Raw genomic sequence first — 19,096 nt, forward strand, 5'->3', positions numbered from 1 at the left:
CTTGTCATGGAAATGCTCAGAAAGTGTGACTTCATCCAGGCATCAGTTCTAGCATGGCATATGGTGCAGTCTGAAGGGAATGCCTAGGTACTCATTTCACTTTACCCCATCTTTGGCACACAGGAATCTGCACACGCATTTTCATATTCCTATGTGCTCAGATACTCTTAATTGGCACAAATGAATTAAATCTGCATATCTGTAGAGACATGGCACATATGTACTATATGAGTGAAAATATCCTGTAAAGAAGGCAGTGCCTGCGTTGCACAAGCTGCCCAGTTAAGAAATTTATTTCACTGGCACTTTACTTTTACAAAAACTATTAAACTATAGCAGCACTCAGGCACCATGCCATCAAATCAGAAATGCAGAAAGTGTAGGTGGTTAGTTCATATGCATTTAATGCTGCCATTGGCAGCTGGGAACGTCAGTTCAGATCTGTCAGTATTTTCCATGCTTAAAAGATTTGCCTCCTGTAATTTAGCTTTAACTACCAGGAATCAAAACCAATGTCTATCTCTGACTGAGAAAATCAATGAATTATGAATACAGGAAGTTATCAAACAGTCAAAGAAAGCTTCAATTAGTTGCCATTCCAAAGCCAAGGCAAAATAGTGCTATTCCAAGGGTCCTGTTAGATGGATGGATTAAAACTTGCGTGTTCCTATCTTTTTAAAACAAGTCTGTTCAAATTTTTTCAAAACAGCAAACACAATTGTTGAGAAAAAAATTGTGCCGTGAACCAAGCAGAAATTATGCTTAAGCATCCTAGCATTAGTTTTGTGATAAATTGAAACGGGTGTTTTATGTCAAGCAAATTTACAGTGAAAATTCTGGTATAAAAACACATGAAATATATAAAATTTGTAAGGTATAATTGGTATGTGCATGTAAATATTTACAAATAATATCCTATTTCTACTGTACAAAAAAACAACTGTATATACTAAAGAGGAGAATGATTTTCAATCAGAAAGCATGCTCTGCTCTTCCAAGCTGCTCCATGAGGTGGACTTCTATATACAAGAAGAATCTATTTTTCCCTAGAGACTCTGCAGAGAAGGGCCCTCCCCACAAGGAGCATCTTCTTTTTGTCAAGTAGCACATCACAGACTGGATGGGCAAAAGGATGCCTGCTCCCTGCAGCCAGCACGTCCCCCCTGCCTGCTTCTGGGCAAAGCAGTGCCTGTGCTGGCCAGCACACTGCAGAAGGGGCAGTGGCTTCTTCCTAGATGTTTTCCTTCCCCAGTTCCACTGGCATCTGCACAATATGTGTAACCTTGACCTGTAATGGCAGGGTTCCTTAACAGACTGCTATTGACAGCAGCTGGATTTCTGCATGTCATATGGGCTTTGGCGTGCAGTGGTAGGATTCAACCCAACTACATGTGATTCCTCGAGTCACCAATGTTAGAATGCCTAACAACATTAAAGGGGCCAGACTTAGTCCACAACATGCTTATTTCTCCTACAGAACATACTACTGTACATGAACATAAACTTACAAAGGAATTACAGCCTTACATCTATCTTTTGTATTTGATCCCAAGAAAGAATTTTCACTTTGTCTATCTAAGAATTATCAGTTCACTCTACAGTAGCTTGTGAAAAATTGATTTGGTTCCTTTTTGCTGTATGCAAAAGGCATAAAGAAAGTAAATAGCTATCTACAACAGTAGCAGGCATGTACTAAGTAGAAATTACATAACATGACTGAACTATGAAGTATCTCCAGAGAATCTGATCAGAAAAACTCAACTGACTTTTAAGCAAAGACAATGGAAGACAGAAAACACACACATTGCTATGCTCCCTGCAACATTACCAAAAACTCCAATGAACATCCCATACTAGAACCATTATGCTTGTAATACCTAAGGCAACAATCACTTTTTATCCAGCACTACCAGGTCTTAGGAAAAAAAGATGACCTGAACAATTATTTTGGTCAGACTGCTAATCTTCAGTATTGCATTACCTCTAATTTTATGGAAATAGTTTTATGATGTGACTTTAGCTAGTGAAAATTTCTGTAATGAATTCTAAACTCCAGATAGTCACAAGAGATACAGCATGTAATTAAAACTATATATATTTTTTTGTCTTACTATATTATAGACCTCTATTCAATCTTAAAAGGAAATGTTTATTATGAAAAGTAATAATTATGAAAAAAATTGCCTTGGTCATAATTTTGTAGCAGAATTAAGTTGTTCCATAGACATTAGTATTAATTTACCTTCATTTAATGGAGGTTTTATTAGAAGAAATGTAATCTGACCAGAAGCCATTTTTCCAAAAATAGCTAATATCCCAAATTCCAAACTTCAGGGAAACCATCAGAAAGTGCAATCACAAAGGCTAAAATGCTTTCAAGCTATATTAGCAATTTTAAGATTTAAAATTACTATTTTGAGTTATCATGTTCTACATCTCTTGTTCAGTGTAATTAATCTTCATTCACTGCAAAAGGACTGTTGCACACTCATGAGTGAGCTATACCTGGACCCATGAGAACCTTATCAAGGAAAAGATAGTGGCCTAATCACCACTTTTCTAAATATATTTTCTATACAAAATATTGTCAAGGTATAATCCTTAGTTATTTTTACAGTACTCTATGATTTAAACAACAATATTCAGTAAAATAGTAAGTGTGTGAAACTGCAACACCACATGAATGAGCACTCTGCCATTTTGCTAGTGTAATCAATATTAGGACCAGAAAAAATTTCTAACACGCAAGCAAAAATATTCCATAGGTTTTGAGTCTTGACTGTACACTTCATGATTTTGGCTATGATTTGCAGCACACTCTTAAGGTACACAAATATCTTATGCACATTTCAGTAGCAGAATGGCACTTGGCTTGCTCTAATAGAAACAACAGAGATGCAACTGACAATTTTAAGAGAGACAATGTCCTTATTTGCATGCTGAAATTCTGGCTGTGTCCCCCCAGTCCAGGCACATCCATTCATTGTGCAATCTGTCGATGGGTAAACAAATAGTGCAGGATTCATCTCAGTGGGATCTGGCCCTTTGGTCTAACCGAAGTCAATTCTAGGTCGATACTGAAGTACCATAGGGTAAGACTGAAAACAAGCAAGGGAAAAACAACAACAAAAACAGACAAGAAAACATGAAGACATGATTCATAAACAATACAAAGAAAATACAATTAAAGACCACCTTAAGAATAGCCAGATCTTATCTCTTAAGACAGATGTATATGACAATTTATATTAAATAATTCCATACATTTCAACATTAAATTTATCCCTGTACTTCAAATCTATTAACTATTTGTCACTGATATACAGTTTCTGGATCTGCTTTTATATATTTCAATATTTATGCTTTATTAGATTTATAGTTGTGAGTGCTCAAACAAGCCTTATTTCTGTGTTGCTGTGTTTGATAAAAAGCAATCTTGACATTTTATACTTTCTAAACCAAAGTATATTTACAGGTGATGTACTTGGAAATTTATACACAGGGGTTTCATAGTTAAACTATAAAAAAGGTCAAATTGCTGTCAGCTGGTTTTCTGAGAGATGATCTTCTTCCCAAATCCAAACTCCTTAGCCTCAAATCTAGTGATAAGTTTTTACTGCTTCCTACTGAAAAAAAAAACAAAACAAAACCAACTGACCAACAAAAAGCAAATCAGCTTCTTGGGTCCCTAAATTGGACAGAACTTGTGGAATGGAAGGCAAGAGTGGATGGGTTTCCCAAAAGGGCTGTAGAACATCTGGGCACTTGCTGCTCCAACTGTTATATTTTACTCAACCTCTTTTCAGTCTGTCAGCATTTCATTTGTCTCAAGTTTTCCTCTTAACTTCATTAGCATACTGGATATTTTCTATAAAACCCTGGCAAGTCTCATTGTCTCAGCAGCAGTATGGCCTTAAATACCTCTCTGCCATACAACAGAGAAACAAAGCTAATATAAGTTTTTTTAATTCCAAATTTGTAACTACAAAGAATTATTACAGAAGCTATCATTAAAACCAGAAACATTTTGCTTCATCCTTCAAATGCAACAGAGATGAAGAGAAAAAGGATATAGCTCCAGAGACCTACAGGGTTAATAAACTTTCATGCCATGGTAGTGAAATATCACCAGAAATAAATGTGATCACACTCGCAGGGGATTTACAAACTAGCGCTCAGAGAAACCACAAGGTAAACCCAGAGGTATTAACAGTACCAGGAGTATTTAGGAGAGAAGACAGGAAGCACCATGTGTAGTCTGCATGCGCAATTAACAAATATGTATGTGTGGTATCATAAATTACTTGGTCTCTGATTAGTTTTTTCTTTGCACGGGACATGACTACCATTTCATTTAAATGCTGTTTCACATTTTGACTTGCGCATATAAATTGTCTGTAAAAGTGTGCAGATCTAATTAGAAGTGCACACAGGCAGAAACAGAGCAATCACCACACTGAAATTGCCAAGTAAACCAGTGAGGCTCAGTGTTTTAGCAAACGAAATCACAAAACTGTACAAATCAAATGCACTTTGCTGGGACAATTCTAATTATTGAAGGAGGCATGAGTGCAGTAGTTCACTTCCATCACTAGTGGGGAGTGACCCTCTACCACTAGCTCTAATTTTTTACTCAAGACAAAAATAGTATTCCAAAGTTGCAAAGTAACTTTTAGAAATAGTTAAAATGAAAATTCTCAATGAGGAAACTGAAATACTGTTTCAAATAGTGTTGGGAACCAGATTGGTCAGTGAAACTTAAAAATCAGCTTCAGTTTGCAGGTTCTGGGTTTTGCTTCTAGAGATTATTTGATTTCTAATTTTAAAAATGTGAAAGGAACAGAGTTTAGAAAAATCTAACAATTTTTTACTCCATCAAAAAGAGATATGAGTTTCCATAAAGAGATGAAACCAGTGTAGTCTCTTAATTCACACTCTTCATTTTTGATCCCTTGCCAGTGACTGCCCAATGCTGCTTAGTCTGAGGAATGAGATAGCAAGAGGTAGATAATCCTTTGATGCTGATATGGATATCAACCTATAGAATAATACCTCTTAGAAAAATCACAAACAAAAACTGGCCTAAGGCAAAGTAAGACAAACTCCTAAATCCTTTGAATAAAGTTTGTTCTGCAGGAATGAAAATGCTCAGACCTTGCTCACAGAGTTTTAGCACTTTGTAGTGAGGAATTTTACAAACTCCACAAGCTGAATTACAATGGAGGTGCTGATGGGACCTTAATGACTGTAATATGTACAGTCGTGAGTGCCTCTTACCTGATACAAAGTGCCATCCTGTGAGCAGACTTGCGAAGATGAGCAGTTCTGACACCGAAACTGCGAAGGAGATGATTTTCTGATCAGATAAGAGGCATCCACAGCTGGACATACACATTTACCATTTATTGATTTAAAAAAAAAAACTTAAATGTAAAGGTTACAATCAATTTACTTATTTAAAAACAAGAAAGACTTGTTTAATGAATAAATGGATATTTTTCCCTTTTCTTGTCTATCTCATGTAAGGTCCACAGCTATGCAGTAAAAGCTCGTGGTCAATAGTACCAGAGACGAAGATAATGGATTCCCTTGATCTTCATTCAGAAGAAGAGACTGTTAATTAATTACCATTGCAACTTCATTGAGGAAAACAAAATCACAGAAGCCTAGATATTACTGGATTTATTATCAGAGGTTTTAATCATCTTTGACATCAGGGGAGTGATTTAAAACTACATGAAAGAGAAGATGAACACATACCTGGCTATGCTGTATGTATATGAATACACTTACAATCTTAACCAGGAGTTGTGAACTCTTGCATTCACTAAATGTTAAAAACTATAGTTCTGAGATTTTTGAAATATTTTAGTGGAAATTGTTTTTTATCAAGATCATAGTTTATTGTTGCCTCCAATTTCATGCAGCCACCAAAAGTCCATTTGTAGGCAAGGGCTGCAGGATGAAATGCCATGAAAAAATTCCATTATCACTGAAATTGTTGCCTCAGCACTTCCTAATAGGACAGCAAATGCTAAGAAAAATACAAGATGGCAAACCAAACAGACATCCGCTGGTTTCAAGGCAGCATTGGAAAAAATTCTAGTTAAAGCTCCCTTGGGAGCTTCAGCAATCACCAAATTTCAGCGCAATATTACTTTCAAATTTATCAAATACTTGCCTATATACATTGACCTCCCTATTCCTATCAAAATCTATCCTTCCCCCTCCAATTTCAGGTAAAACTTTAGGAAACTTGTGAATTTTTAACTCTACAGTATGTTCATTATGTGTTAATCTGTCTTCTCTGTCCATGCCCCAGCACTTTTTATTCTAAGCACTAGGAAGATTAAAACAAAAAAAGAATAGAAGTAGTTTGGAATTTTCTTCAGATCAGTACATTAAGGTATGTTAAATGCTTAGCCTTAGCTGCACTCCAATTTAGCCTCCACTAATAATGATAGACAAATTTGCACATACTATAAAGCAATAAATAGTGAAGACCAATCAACAGGCACACACAAACAAATGCATAAAAGAAAGAGAAGAAAAGGGGATATGACTTCTAATTAAAAAACAAATAAAATATACAAGGCAATACTAAACCAAACTGAATATCATTCCTGAAAAAAAAGTCTTAAAAAAAGTTAAATACTGCAATTCTAAAAGATATACATGCAGCAAGGAAAACCCATCTGGCTGTTATTTGGATGTTATTGTTATGCAGCATATCCAAAAAGAATAGATGTAGTATTAACAGAAACAGTAATAAAACAATTATATTTCACTAGTAATTTTTCAGTGACACTTTCAGTTTATTGACTGAATAAAGCAGGTTCTTACTGAAGAACTGTTGGATGCAGATTCCCCAGCTATATTAACTCAAATGGTCACCAAAAGCAAATTTGCTGAAAAAGAACAAGGGCTTGGGTTTTCAGTTACTTGACTTAAAACTCTGAGCAGAACTTGCATGTACACATCATACATCCACTATATTGAAGTTTCAGGATCTACACAATATATGTGCTGAAGGGTTTCGCCAATAGGGTTTTACATAAAAAATTCAGAAAACCTGCAGAAGGCATTTTTAAATAGGGGTTTTTTGAAGGGTCATAGATTCTATTCAGGCTAAGATGTGAAACTATGTATAGTCTCTATAATAAATATACCAAAACATCATTTATCAATAATGTAACAGCATTTACGTTTTCGCCTCTTAGTCTCCATCTTGTCATATAGATGAATTCCATAGTATGATCCTTCCCCATGATTTCTCCGTTGCATAGTACATCCAGCTTAAAATATAACAGAACAAAGAGTAAGACAAAGGGATGCAGAATTTTAATGTCTAAATGAACTTCTAAGCGAATCTCCAGAGTTAATCCCTCCACTCCTATCATTTATACAACAATTCCATCAGACACGTATATCAAACCTAGATGAAGACAGCATGCTCTATGTTATTTTGTACACTGGTACAATATGTTATTTTGTACACTGGTATTCAGCTGGTATTTTTTCACTTTTGTCTTTTTATTTGAAGTATGGACAGAAGGAAGTCTGCTACCAAGGTATGAAATCATCAGTAGACAAATATTCCCTATATTTAGCTACACTACACAATATCTATTTGAAGAGAAAGCCTTGTGCTGTATTTTGAAGGCCACCTTGCTATGCCTTTCAAACCCAAAGATATAAACCAGAAGTACAGTAATTTTCATTTAAAAAATAGATTGTAAAGAAACTTTTAAAATTAATTTAAAAATAATTATAAATTACAAGAAAAATGCACTTCAAAGTATACAGACATTCCTTAACTGAAAGGAAAAGACAGAGAAAAACAATTATCTCAGTGTGAAAAACGTATACTTTAAACTCTATTATAGCATCTTACTGCTGCTCGCCACTGCAAATATTTGACAGTATTTTCATTATTCGAGCTATAATGTTTTCTGGGTTTTAGACAAAAAAAAAAGTCAAAATTTTCAAGTAAGCAGATTCTTTGTAACACAAGCCATTAAGGTACCAGACAGATTAAAAACCAAATGACACCAAATAGGCTGGCCAGCACGTCATGACACCGTGACAAACTCCTGTGCAGAGTTATAACCTGTGCACCAAACCTAACTCAGCCCTACCCCTGACCAAAGCTGACAGGCTGCTGCTGCTAAAGACAGCCTGCCCTGCATGGAGCCTTTGGCTCCTGGAGGAGAACAGGCTGAAGAAATAGTCTGTGCTTCAGTCTAAATTCTTGTATCCCTGGAAAGAGGGAAAGCAGGTTCAAACATGATTAAATTCCATAGAAATGTATTATGTTGCAGGAAAATAAAAATACAAACATCTGTCATTCAAATGTACCTCATAGGAACTTGGAAGTTTTAATTTTAAGCTGAGAAACTTTTTGATAGTTCCCACGGTCACTCGAGTAGAACAGCGGATAAATTTCTTCATTAAGCCCTAAAGCAACAGCAACAAATCAGAAAAAGCATGTTAGAAATTCTGGAAAATGTGAGCAATCTTTACTGCAAGAACAGCTGTAACTGATAATTTTTCAACCAGTAATCAATTTTACTGCATTCTCTTCTAATTCATAATGACACCATAGGTTTGTTTTTGTTCACTTGATTTCAAAATTTAAAAGATGACAAACAAGTTCATTTGACCCATCTCTGGTTCTAAAGATATTTCTAAAAGATACAGAAGGGAGGAAAGAAAAAAACAAAACCCAGCTACCACCAAACCATCAAAACCTCCAGAAGAACTTAAATAATCAATGTGTTTGTGTTAGTAATGCTGGGGGTCAAATAAATGTTGCATTTCTTAGAAGTGTTAAGAACTTCCAAAGTTATACATGTAACATAACACACAGAAAATATAAGTAGTTTTATTAGAAAAGTTCTTAAATATATTTTTCCTTTTATTCTTCTATTTCTAATTTAATAAAACTTTGTTAAAATCTAAAGTGATGTCTAAAGACTTTCTTCTAGACTCAGTATTTTAGGTAATCCCCTTCAGGAACAGAAACCAAATATCCCTAATTCTTAAAACAGCAATTGGTAGGTATTACTCCACACATTTTGCAGACTGAAGTGATCTCCCCAAGGCCACAGACAATACATCAAGGTCAGAATCAGGAGATCTGAAACCCAGTCATTCAGGGCACCACATATTTGATAAGCAGGTTCATTCTGGCATGTTAAAACAGTAATTCTGAAGGTATGAGGCAGCTCACCTACAGCTAACTTTATAAATACCTCTGTGGTGTGCTGTAATCTGTTGTGTAATGCAGTTATATACCGTAAAGGCTGTAGACTACAAAACTATAATCCACACACAAACAAAAATTCCACTGCCACAGGTGGCTTTCTGTATAGAACTGTATTTTTCACAACATTCCAAAGATGCACTGAAATGCCTCAAAGCAAAGGACTAAATAAGCATGGAAGTGGGAACAGGTCACTACATTCAGGCTTATTTTTAATGGTTATAAAATGATTTTGTTCCTGTAAGATGCTACTGTGTCATCAGTAACTACAGCACAGCCTGCTTGCTACTCACTTTGACGACATTATCTCCTGACTGCCCATTGTTGCGTAAACAGTCGAGGCAGATTGCAATCTGTGGGTCACTCCTGTGATAGTCTTTATCTTCTTCATTTTCATCACACTCCTCATCTTCTTTGGGTTTATCAGCTTTTGGACTTTCATCTGTAAAATGTGAAGATCATATTATTTAAGTATAAAGTAATTAAAAACATATTAATTAAGGAAATAAGGCATCTTTATAAGCCATAATTTTTCTTCACATTAACTTTACAAAATTTTAATTCAGTGCATTCTTAAACTGACCAACTTAAAGACCTCTAGAAACAAATTTTTACTACTCAAATTTTAATGCAATATGCAAACAACAGATTTCTATGGAACAGAAAATAATTAGTTGATGGACTATATTGGGTACGGCTGTCTACTGCTGCTATGTCCAATAATTAAAACCCTGCAACTGTGCATGCATCACAATCACTCAGATATGCAAACCTACCATATAGTGTGGCAGTTCAGTGACAAAAATAATGTTTTAAAATAAACAATAGAATGACTAATCCCAACACTTATATATCAAAGTAACATGGCTAATCAATTAATATTAACTGTCACAATAATCCAGTGAAGACAAGTTCCTGAAATGTAATCACAAGGTAAGCTAAACTTAGATTTTGACCAAATCTAAATAGGTCACTGTAAGAACTCCCGGTGTTTTTCTCCAGAAGGATTTTACAACTAAATAGCCATATATTTACTTACTCCCTTTTAAAAGGAAAACGTGTAAGAGGAAAGGTCTGTGTGCATTTTTTAGCAGAGTTTATACAAACTACATAATCACATACAAAATGTAATTCCCTTGCACTCTGCTGTTAACATGTTCTATTGGTTCCTGGTTTAAAATTCTAACTCTTTGGAAAAGTATAATCTTGCATAGTTTAGAAAGGTTTAGCAAGTTGAGCACTCAAATGCTAAGACTAGCAAGACATCTAGATAAGGCTGCAATGTATGTAAATAATAACCATAAAATGGAGTAAGTTTTACAGATTTAGAGTACAGTATACAATAATCTTATTGTATACATTTGGGGTTTTTTTCTGTATCCCCAATTTACTTGTTTTAAAACAAAGGCTGCTCTCTATTGGAATAAAACATTATCACAATTAACTTGAATAAGCTGCTTTCATGTTTTTAAAAAAACTTTATGATCAAGTTCTGCTACTTTCCTACACTTACCAGATTCTAAAGGAATTTAGAAGAGTTCAGATGAGAAAATGGAATGTAAACTTTAATAAACACCAAGCCATGACTAAGTTTCTTGACACAGTAATTAGTTGCCTTTATTCAGTTTACATATTCAAGATGAGTTTTAAGCTATATTCATTACTTTTCTCTCTTACATCTTTAAAGTTTTCAATAATTATGAAAGATTTATCCCCAAGTCCCTATTAGCTATTGACACATTTAGTTGAATGTGTATCATACATACATTTTGTTCCTATTTGCTCCTATTTTCTCCTATGAGTAGAATTTACAGTATCAAACGACAACTTTTTTTTCTTTTTTTTTTTTCTGAAAGTCCAGGAGGCAAACTCTTTCAATCGAGCAGGTGCAGTCACAAGCATTTGTTCACTTCAGGCTGGAGAGTACCAATGAATATTTTTTCTCTGTACCATGGTATTTCATCATTCATCAATTCTTTCTGGTAACCACTCTCCTATAGGAGTCACCAATGCCTGAGATATGCTTTATTGTTTGGGGTTTTTTCCTTCTGATATGTAAAAATTTTAAGTCCTGGGATTTTTTTACAGCTCTTAGATGCTTAGGTTAGGAACTGTGCTGCAACCTGTGGCACAGGATATAACTGACAGACTCAAACTACAGTGAGAATCTGATTGCAGGGCATGGTAGTGACAACTGAAACAGTCTCTTCTAAATTAAATTCTCCTCAACAAATAATTTCTTCCCAGGGAAGATTCTAAACGCTTGTTTGTGGCAGAAAATAGCTCAAGTGCTCATAATTTGTATCAATGAGTTGTCATGACTTACAAATACTTTGTAGAGGCAAAGTTCCATAGCCCCAGGCTACAGTCTCTAATGGAGCTGGATACATCCGTAGCTACTCAAAAGGATAATTTGTGAGTTAGAGTCTAACTCTCATTCACAAAAACAATCCAAGCTCACACTACACTTACTAACTCATCTCCATTGGGTTTATCTTTAAATTAGGAGAGGAAGGTAAGAACCAGGAGAGTAAGTTGGTCAAAAGTAAGTCACATTCTACAAATTTGCAAATTATCTCTTGATTCTTTCTATGTATATAGCAGAAGACCATTTTGTAACAGTCAAGAAATATCTATATCTCACAAAAATATTTTCTAAGTATTTTTAAAACTGAACAGGTACACACTACATAGTGTACTGTAGTAAACTAATATAATTTCATCTAACCTGTTCTGCAGTCCATAATTTATTTATATAATGGAGAAAATAACATTGTCCCTTACAATGTATGCCAAAATGCAAATCAACAAAACTTGTGAGAAAGAAAATTAAATGATACAAAGTTGAAAAGAAGACATTATAAAGAAATGAATGCAGAAGAATATTATAAGATGTTTACTTGACAGTTACCCTTTACTGAAAATAGCTATTTTTTAACTTAGCAGAGTCTTTCAAAAGTTATTTAAAATCAAATCAAACAGGCTATGGTATTAAAAACTTGATGCCAAATTAAAGGGGCACAAAACCAGCTGGATGTAGTCCTTGCTTAGCACCTCAATACTGAGTTTCAAAGTTCATGGGTCAACTACAAAAAAAGGAAACAAAACAAAGCAAAAAAACAAACAAAAAAAAAACCCAACCAAAAAGAAATAAACAAACAAAAAAGCATTGTGGAATCTACAGAAAATAATTATTTAGCATGTGTGGAAAACTGTTTCACTGCTTGTCATAACTAATTCTTGACAACCTCCTACTTAACAGATGGTCAAATTTGGTAACAGAAAGTAATTTGTAAAAACTCTGTAAAAAAATCTGTGCCTTGCTCTATTAAGAAAATTAAGACTTCAGCTGGACAATTGTGAGAGCGTTGCGAGTGAGAGCCTAGGGTAATAAAATAATGGTAAATAATGGCAAATAAAAATAATGGTAAAAAGCTAGAGTTTGTTAACCAACTGGTTGATGGACAAGCAGTAGTACGTGAAGGTCCATACTTGCACAGATTCGCTACAAGTTTCTGTAATACCTTTGAATTCAGGAAGAACAAAATGTATTGTGTCAGTGAAGAAACTGGTCTTAATAAGCAGTGCTACTTAACACAGAGATGAGAAAGAGAAAAAAATCATCACCTTGTCCATTTTCTTGAGGTTTGTTTTTCTTCCAAAATTCGATCTCTCGCTGCAGTTCCTCTAGTTAACATCAAAGAACAGTAATGTGAATTTTTATATCAATACCAGGTATATAATTAGAAAGAGCCATATTCCCTCCACCAACCCAAGCAGTTCCCAAAACCAAATGAGAAACTTACGTTCTCGAAGTCCAGGCACCAACTTAAATATAATTTCCTCTAAGGTGTTATCCAGCCTTTCAGAGGGAAAAAATACATTTCACATTAAATGGATACTAACATTTCAAGTATTTTTAGTGTTTAAATAACAAAAGCTTTTGAATAATGAGTTGCACTTTTCTGGTAAATAATAAATCCTGTCAAAGCCAACTGATTTTAGCTTGAGAGACAATATGCATTAAAGCTTATCTCAACCACCTCCTAAATAGATTTATCATAGAAATACCTAAGGAATTAATTTTTTAACATATAAAGATAAGAATGAAACAAAATCTAAAAACATTATACTCCAAAATTTTTATTTTTTGAATCTGTACTACACACAAACAATAGTGTTACTAGAAGGAACAGACTGGAAAAGTAGTATCCAATTTTAAGGTCCAGCTCATGATTAGTAAGCATGAAAATTATAAACTCCATTATCATCCTAAGTGTTGAAGTGCTTTGGTAATAAGCCTGTTACAAGAAACTGAACAGACTATTCCCTATTTACCAAACCACAGACAAAGCAGTCTTGGCAGGATAAAGAAGACCACGGTGCATCCATGCTGCTCTGACTTGACAGTTCTCAATACCCAGCACAGTTAATTTGAACTATTTAAATCTGCCATGTGTTGTACACCAGGAGAGAGTACACAGCACAGGCATGTCCTCTGATACCCTGCTATTAGTGCCAAAACTAGTTATTACAGTCCCTTCCAGTGTACACACTGCAGTTAGCCTTGTTGCTGAAGCTAAAATATTTTTTGTTCCTTTTCTCTGAATTTAACCAACTCTTCGATCCATTTAGTTTATCATCTGCTTTCTAGTTCTACTTTCTCTCCTGGTCTCATCCTTCCGTTTCCTCTGGCTTTCATTCCATTTCCTTTTCCTTCCTCTCCATGACAAAATAAAATACTAAATAATATAGGGAAATTAAGGATCTTGACATTCAGTCAGAATCTGGCATACTTTAAATTGCCTTTTTTTTTCATCTCAATAACAATATATTTCTTCACATATATATTTGCAAATACACGTGCGTACACGGTATTAATAGTACACTATAGGCCTGTTAAAAAACCACAGCTGTTCTGTCATTTGTACACCAACAGTTGCAAAGTAGGAGTAAGACTGAATGTTTTTATTGTTGAGGAATGCCTACAATCCATATAAATTTATAAAAATTATCTTAAAATATAATATATGAGTATTCAAGGTTCTCCTTACAGAATTTCTATTGTACTTCAAAGTTTACAATTAGACCCATGACCCAACCATCAGGTTCTGAGACTAGATCCCTGTGGTATCCATCAGTAGATTCAGTCATACCACAGAAATATTCATGTTTCAGCTACAACCACAATCCATTTTTAATTGCCTCTTCTTAAGGGGACAACAACTACAAAAATTCTGCAAGTGAAACGTACCTCCCATAAAACAAAGCAGCACAGAGAGAGCACTTTCTCACAGATAAGAGGGAAATTAAAATTGTAGGATGTCTGAGTGCTTGATTTCTGATAGATGACAATGTAGGTCTACCTTCCCATGGTGTATCTTGTAGCCTCCTCTGTCAGTATCTGAGGGAACTACATGGTACTGCTTTCTGTGAGGTCCCCACAGCAGAGCACTGGGAACTTGGGAACATGGCTTAGAAACAGAATTCATTTCATACTGTAAGAAAGCTCCAACCTTCATAATTTACTCATTAAAAGAAATGAAATAAGGACTTCAAAAGAGAACATCACTACCTTAATTAAAAATCCCTCTGTTCTTGAGGATGGTATAATACATGCTGGTTTTCTTTCATTTATTTTTGAAAATTCTCATTTAGCACTTTCTAATTTACTTTCAATGGCCCAAAACAAAAGTCACTGGTAATGCTAAAATAGCAAAAAAATCCAGTATACTTTGCAAATTTACAATGCTAGAAGCAAGAAGTGGCTTCCCACTCTAGTCAATGACTTAATTTTTTTCCCAAATTCTAAACAAAAAAACCTTCTTTCTTTACAGAGGATAATTAGTAATCAATACTTGGACAAGGAGAAGGAAAAAAAAAGTCCAGTATGATCTTAAATGCAGGGAAACTAAAAGTTGAGGGAAAAATGAAATTATTACAAGATTCTCAATTTCAGATGCATCTTTCAGTGTTCCCATACTTCACACATATAAGCACTCTGACATAAAGATTTGTATTTTTGTGTCTCACATAAAACCCATTCCAAAATTAAACTACTTGAAAAAGGTGCTCTCAGTCATTTACTATGATACTTCCTGTTAATGCTGAAAAAAGAACATCGATATTTTACAGACATCTCTTTGCATTCCCACATCTAACTATCTCCTAATCTCCAAAGCAGAACATATAAAAAGAAGAACCAAGCATTTCTGTCAGCTTCGTATAGCTCCTTTTTTCACCCCCTCTACAACCCTGAATGAGTTACAAGAACAACACTCTCTGATAACTATCAGTAAATGTGAACCAAATGAAGGCTATTGCTCAGGAAAATCTGCATGCACAGGAGTATGATAGCAAGAGAAAAAGAAGTCTGCCTTCATGACATTATCAATACAGACTCTATTGAGTACTGATGATGCAGAATTCTGCTAAATCAGTAAAGAGAATTCTTAAAATGTAACAGTCTTCCTACATTTTCATTTTAGAGCTCAATGTTGAATTTCAGATTTAGTCTTGTAGTTACAAGAGACCCTAAGTGCTGCCAACTAAGAGATACGTGTCAAAAGCTCACATAGTTATGAAGTTACTCAGAACTGAGTTTAGAAGTCGTTTATAAAGCTTATCTGAGAGATCTTAGTTAAAACTCCTAAGTGGTGCTCAACACAATTTCTCAAAAAATGACTGCATTCTTTAGCAATGATGGGGCTGATCTCCATGGTCAGAGTGTAAGACTTGACCATCCAGGAAAGATAACACCCAGGGAAGATAACTCCATTGCAAGGCTCACATGCTCTTTTGATTATTAGTTTAGCAAATGTTTAAAGCTGGTTCATAAAATACAACCAGGAAACTACTAACTATATGCAGCTTCTTGGCAAAGAGACCAAAATGATTCTAAAAGGAATTTCAGGAAATAATTGCATAGAAAATAGCTCTTCCCACATTTCTGGCTTGTGCTCTCAACTTTCCACACCCATCTATAATTTCCTGCTCAAAGGACAATATTTGTTTACTAAACATCTACTACATGTTTCAGAAAATGCATTTCTCATCTCATATGAAGTGGCCCTATCAGAATAAAAGAAGTATTTCTAAATGCTTTTGTTTTCAGCTTATTAGTAGCCTATAGCATATTCTGTTATGACTCACACAGCACTTAAGAAACTGTCAGGAAATCAGAAAAATAATCTACACAAACCTGCTCAGCCCTACTCTTCCAAAAAATATTCAGATGACAAAGACTTAGGCCAATAATACCCTTTACAGTTGCTGAATTCAATCTCTCTCAGTTATGCTCTTGGTAGATAACTGGGAATGGCTGTGCACACATGGATCAGTCAAAAATCAAAGCAATGTATGACAAATTGTAACAAAACCAATGGCATTAGAATATTATACCAAGCCTAGCAAATTCCAGATGTAAATTTATATATTTACATTAATGTGAGTCCTTCTAAGTTCACAACAGTATTACAAAACAATAATACTGGGGAATGGGCTGCAGGTAGTGTTGGGAGTGAGGGCATGGAGTGCCCTCATCGCTCCAGGAAAACACGAAGTTCTTCCACTTATGATCACGTTTCCTAATTTTTCTATCTTAACAGATGCCTATCATCTTTGTTTCAACATAACATCACTAAAAGTGAATCCAGAATTCCATGAAAAATAATTGTTTTTTAAAAGGTGTGTTAATACAATATTAAAAAAATCTCAAAAAAGGGTATCTTTAATGTAAAAACTTCTTTTCATGAATATCTTTTCATTAATCTTACAGCATTTTTCAATTCAGATTGGTTGACTTATGCCCTGAAAAACATTGCTTTTAACATTATTCATTTTCTATATGTCGCTCTAAAAAGAAAAAGTTGCCATGAGGTTTGGAATTCCCTAAATAATTTGAAAAAACAACCCTCTAGAATTTAATTTCATGTAAAGAATAAAAGGTATCTGGTTCATTTATTTGTTTAATAGAGATACTAAAATTTTTTAAACTTATACAATAGAAGCACTTTTCTGTGTCTTTTTCTTCTGTTTCCTCCTTTTACTATATCTAAAAAAAATCAATTTAGAATGTAGTGGGAGCTGAGAAAATGACAACCTATATGGCTTAGAACAGTTAATATATGCATTCTACAAATAAACACAACAATTATTGCCCTTTCAGGATAAAGACAGTAAGATTTTTGTTGTTGTTCTTCCATTTCAGCAAATGCTGTGGAATAGATTCTTACCTTAACATTTCTAGTGGATTGGTCTCATGCACTTGGTTGCCACACCTGGGACAGTCATTGCTGTCTTCAAAGTGTTGAACGATACAAGTCTTACAAACTAAGATAGAGAAGGAAAAAAAAAAAACACTTAGACAAAATCTAAATAATATTGCTTGAGTATGACCTAATGATACCTAGTAGCTACTTCATACATGAGACATAAAAGAGTACTGTCTTAAAGTAAATAATAATAATGTATCTTATCCCCTCCTTGTTCCTCAAAGCCATAGTTAGTTCTGCTCCACTGAGACACCAAGGTCAGCAGCACAGGTTGGACAAGCACTTTAAATTATGAGATATTTTTGGTACTTAGAATTCTCCCAGCATCGTAACACATGAAAGCCATAGCCTGCACCTCCTTAAAGAACAGGTTCTCAGTGTGTGCTGGGGAACTTCAGCCAGCACAGCCCACCATCACCTCAGCTAATCTGAAAATGACTTACACACATCACTCCAGTTCCATGGTGTTTCTTGCAGCTGAAAATATTGGTTTAAATACTTATTGTAAGAGAAAAGGTCACAGAAATTGTACACAGGTTCAGAGTGTTTTCCTTTTGACCCAGTGCTTTCCAAAGCAATGACAGAATGTACACTCAACATTTAATATTTGAGCCTTATAATGAAAAATCAGGATCAGGACCATGGCAAGTATCAATAAACCCAAACAAACAACAATGTGAATATAAAAACCAATCAACTGAAAGTAAACTATACATGGTGCTATACTACTGTTGCTTTCAAATGATTAATTACAGACTGCAGATTTTAATGTCATTAATTATGAAAGCCAAGCTGATGAGAACAACTATGCCTGCTATTATTACGGCACAAAAATGCTCTGGATGGAGATAAACTCTATCCTCTTCTTATTATTAATTCACCTAGACTGAAATAAGAACTGCAAATTCATCAGGAAATGGACTGAAAAAATAAATGTACTGCTGTGACTGCAATATGCTTTCTGCTGAAACACTGTAATTTTTTTCATCAATTACTTAAAGAAGTATGAACATCTCTAAACAAGTTGGTAAATCCTAATTATAAGACAACTCTAGGAATCTTGAACATCCTTTAACAAACAAAGCCTTTATTTACCTTTGCCTTAGAATGCTCAGAAGGGTTATATCAAATCAGCTGATGCTGACAATGCACACACATTAAACCTCCATGTAGGTGTTTTTTCCAACTGTTTTAAATCACTAACTTAAAGACATTAACTTCACAGCCCAAAATTCTCAAGGAATTGTAAAATAACTCTTCTGCCAGTTAAACTTTTCAGCTGCAGCAACAGCTCCTAATCCTGGTACCTATACTGTGCTGAATTCACTGCTTCTGTCAGGAGAAGGTGTATGGGTTAGTGGTGGCTGATGACAATACTGATGAACCTCCAGGTTAAGAGTCACCACTGTCTCAGAAATGCCATTAGTTGGAAGCTTCAGTTTAAAGAATGTGCAGGGAAAAGGGCTGAGGAGCAAGTATGATGATGAAATTGTGAAGTCTAACACAGATGTAAAAAAATTCCAAATGTTACTATCATTTGGAAATTCAGCTAGAAGTC

At 34.8% G+C, this 19,096-nt stretch overlaps 1 protein-coding gene across 3 annotated transcripts in view; it reads right to left on the reverse strand.

Annotated features, from left to right (window-relative positions):
- Positions 1-2,006: 2,006 nt before the first annotated feature.
- The window catches only part of PCGF5 (polycomb group ring finger 5), a 57,789-nt gene continuing 40,699 nt past the window's right edge, over positions 2,007-19,096 (reverse strand). For 2 of the 3 annotated variants that reach the window (XM_053983866.1, XM_053983867.1), the window contains 8 exons: positions 17,500-17,596; positions 13,072-13,127; positions 12,893-12,952; positions 9,559-9,707; positions 8,359-8,457; positions 7,206-7,295; positions 5,278-5,337; positions 2,007-3,098 (listed from right to left, as the gene is read on the reverse strand). In XM_053983866.1, coding sequence (XP_053839841.1) covers positions 3,051-3,098; positions 5,278-5,337; positions 7,206-7,295; positions 8,359-8,457; positions 9,559-9,707; positions 12,893-12,952; positions 13,072-13,127; positions 17,500-17,596 — 659 coding nt within the window. In that variant the 3' untranslated portion in view covers positions 2,007-3,050. The remainder of the gene's footprint in view (positions 3,099-5,277; positions 5,338-7,205; positions 7,296-8,358; positions 8,458-9,558; positions 9,708-12,892; positions 12,953-13,071; positions 13,128-17,499; positions 17,597-19,096) is intronic. The other variant, XM_053983868.1, reaches the window with a different exon arrangement.

Source organism: Vidua macroura, chromosome 8 (assembly GCF_024509145.1).
Source record: "Vidua macroura isolate BioBank_ID:100142 chromosome 8, ASM2450914v1, whole genome shotgun sequence".
Classification (NCBI taxonomy): domain Eukaryota; kingdom Metazoa; phylum Chordata; class Aves; order Passeriformes; family Viduidae; genus Vidua; species Vidua macroura.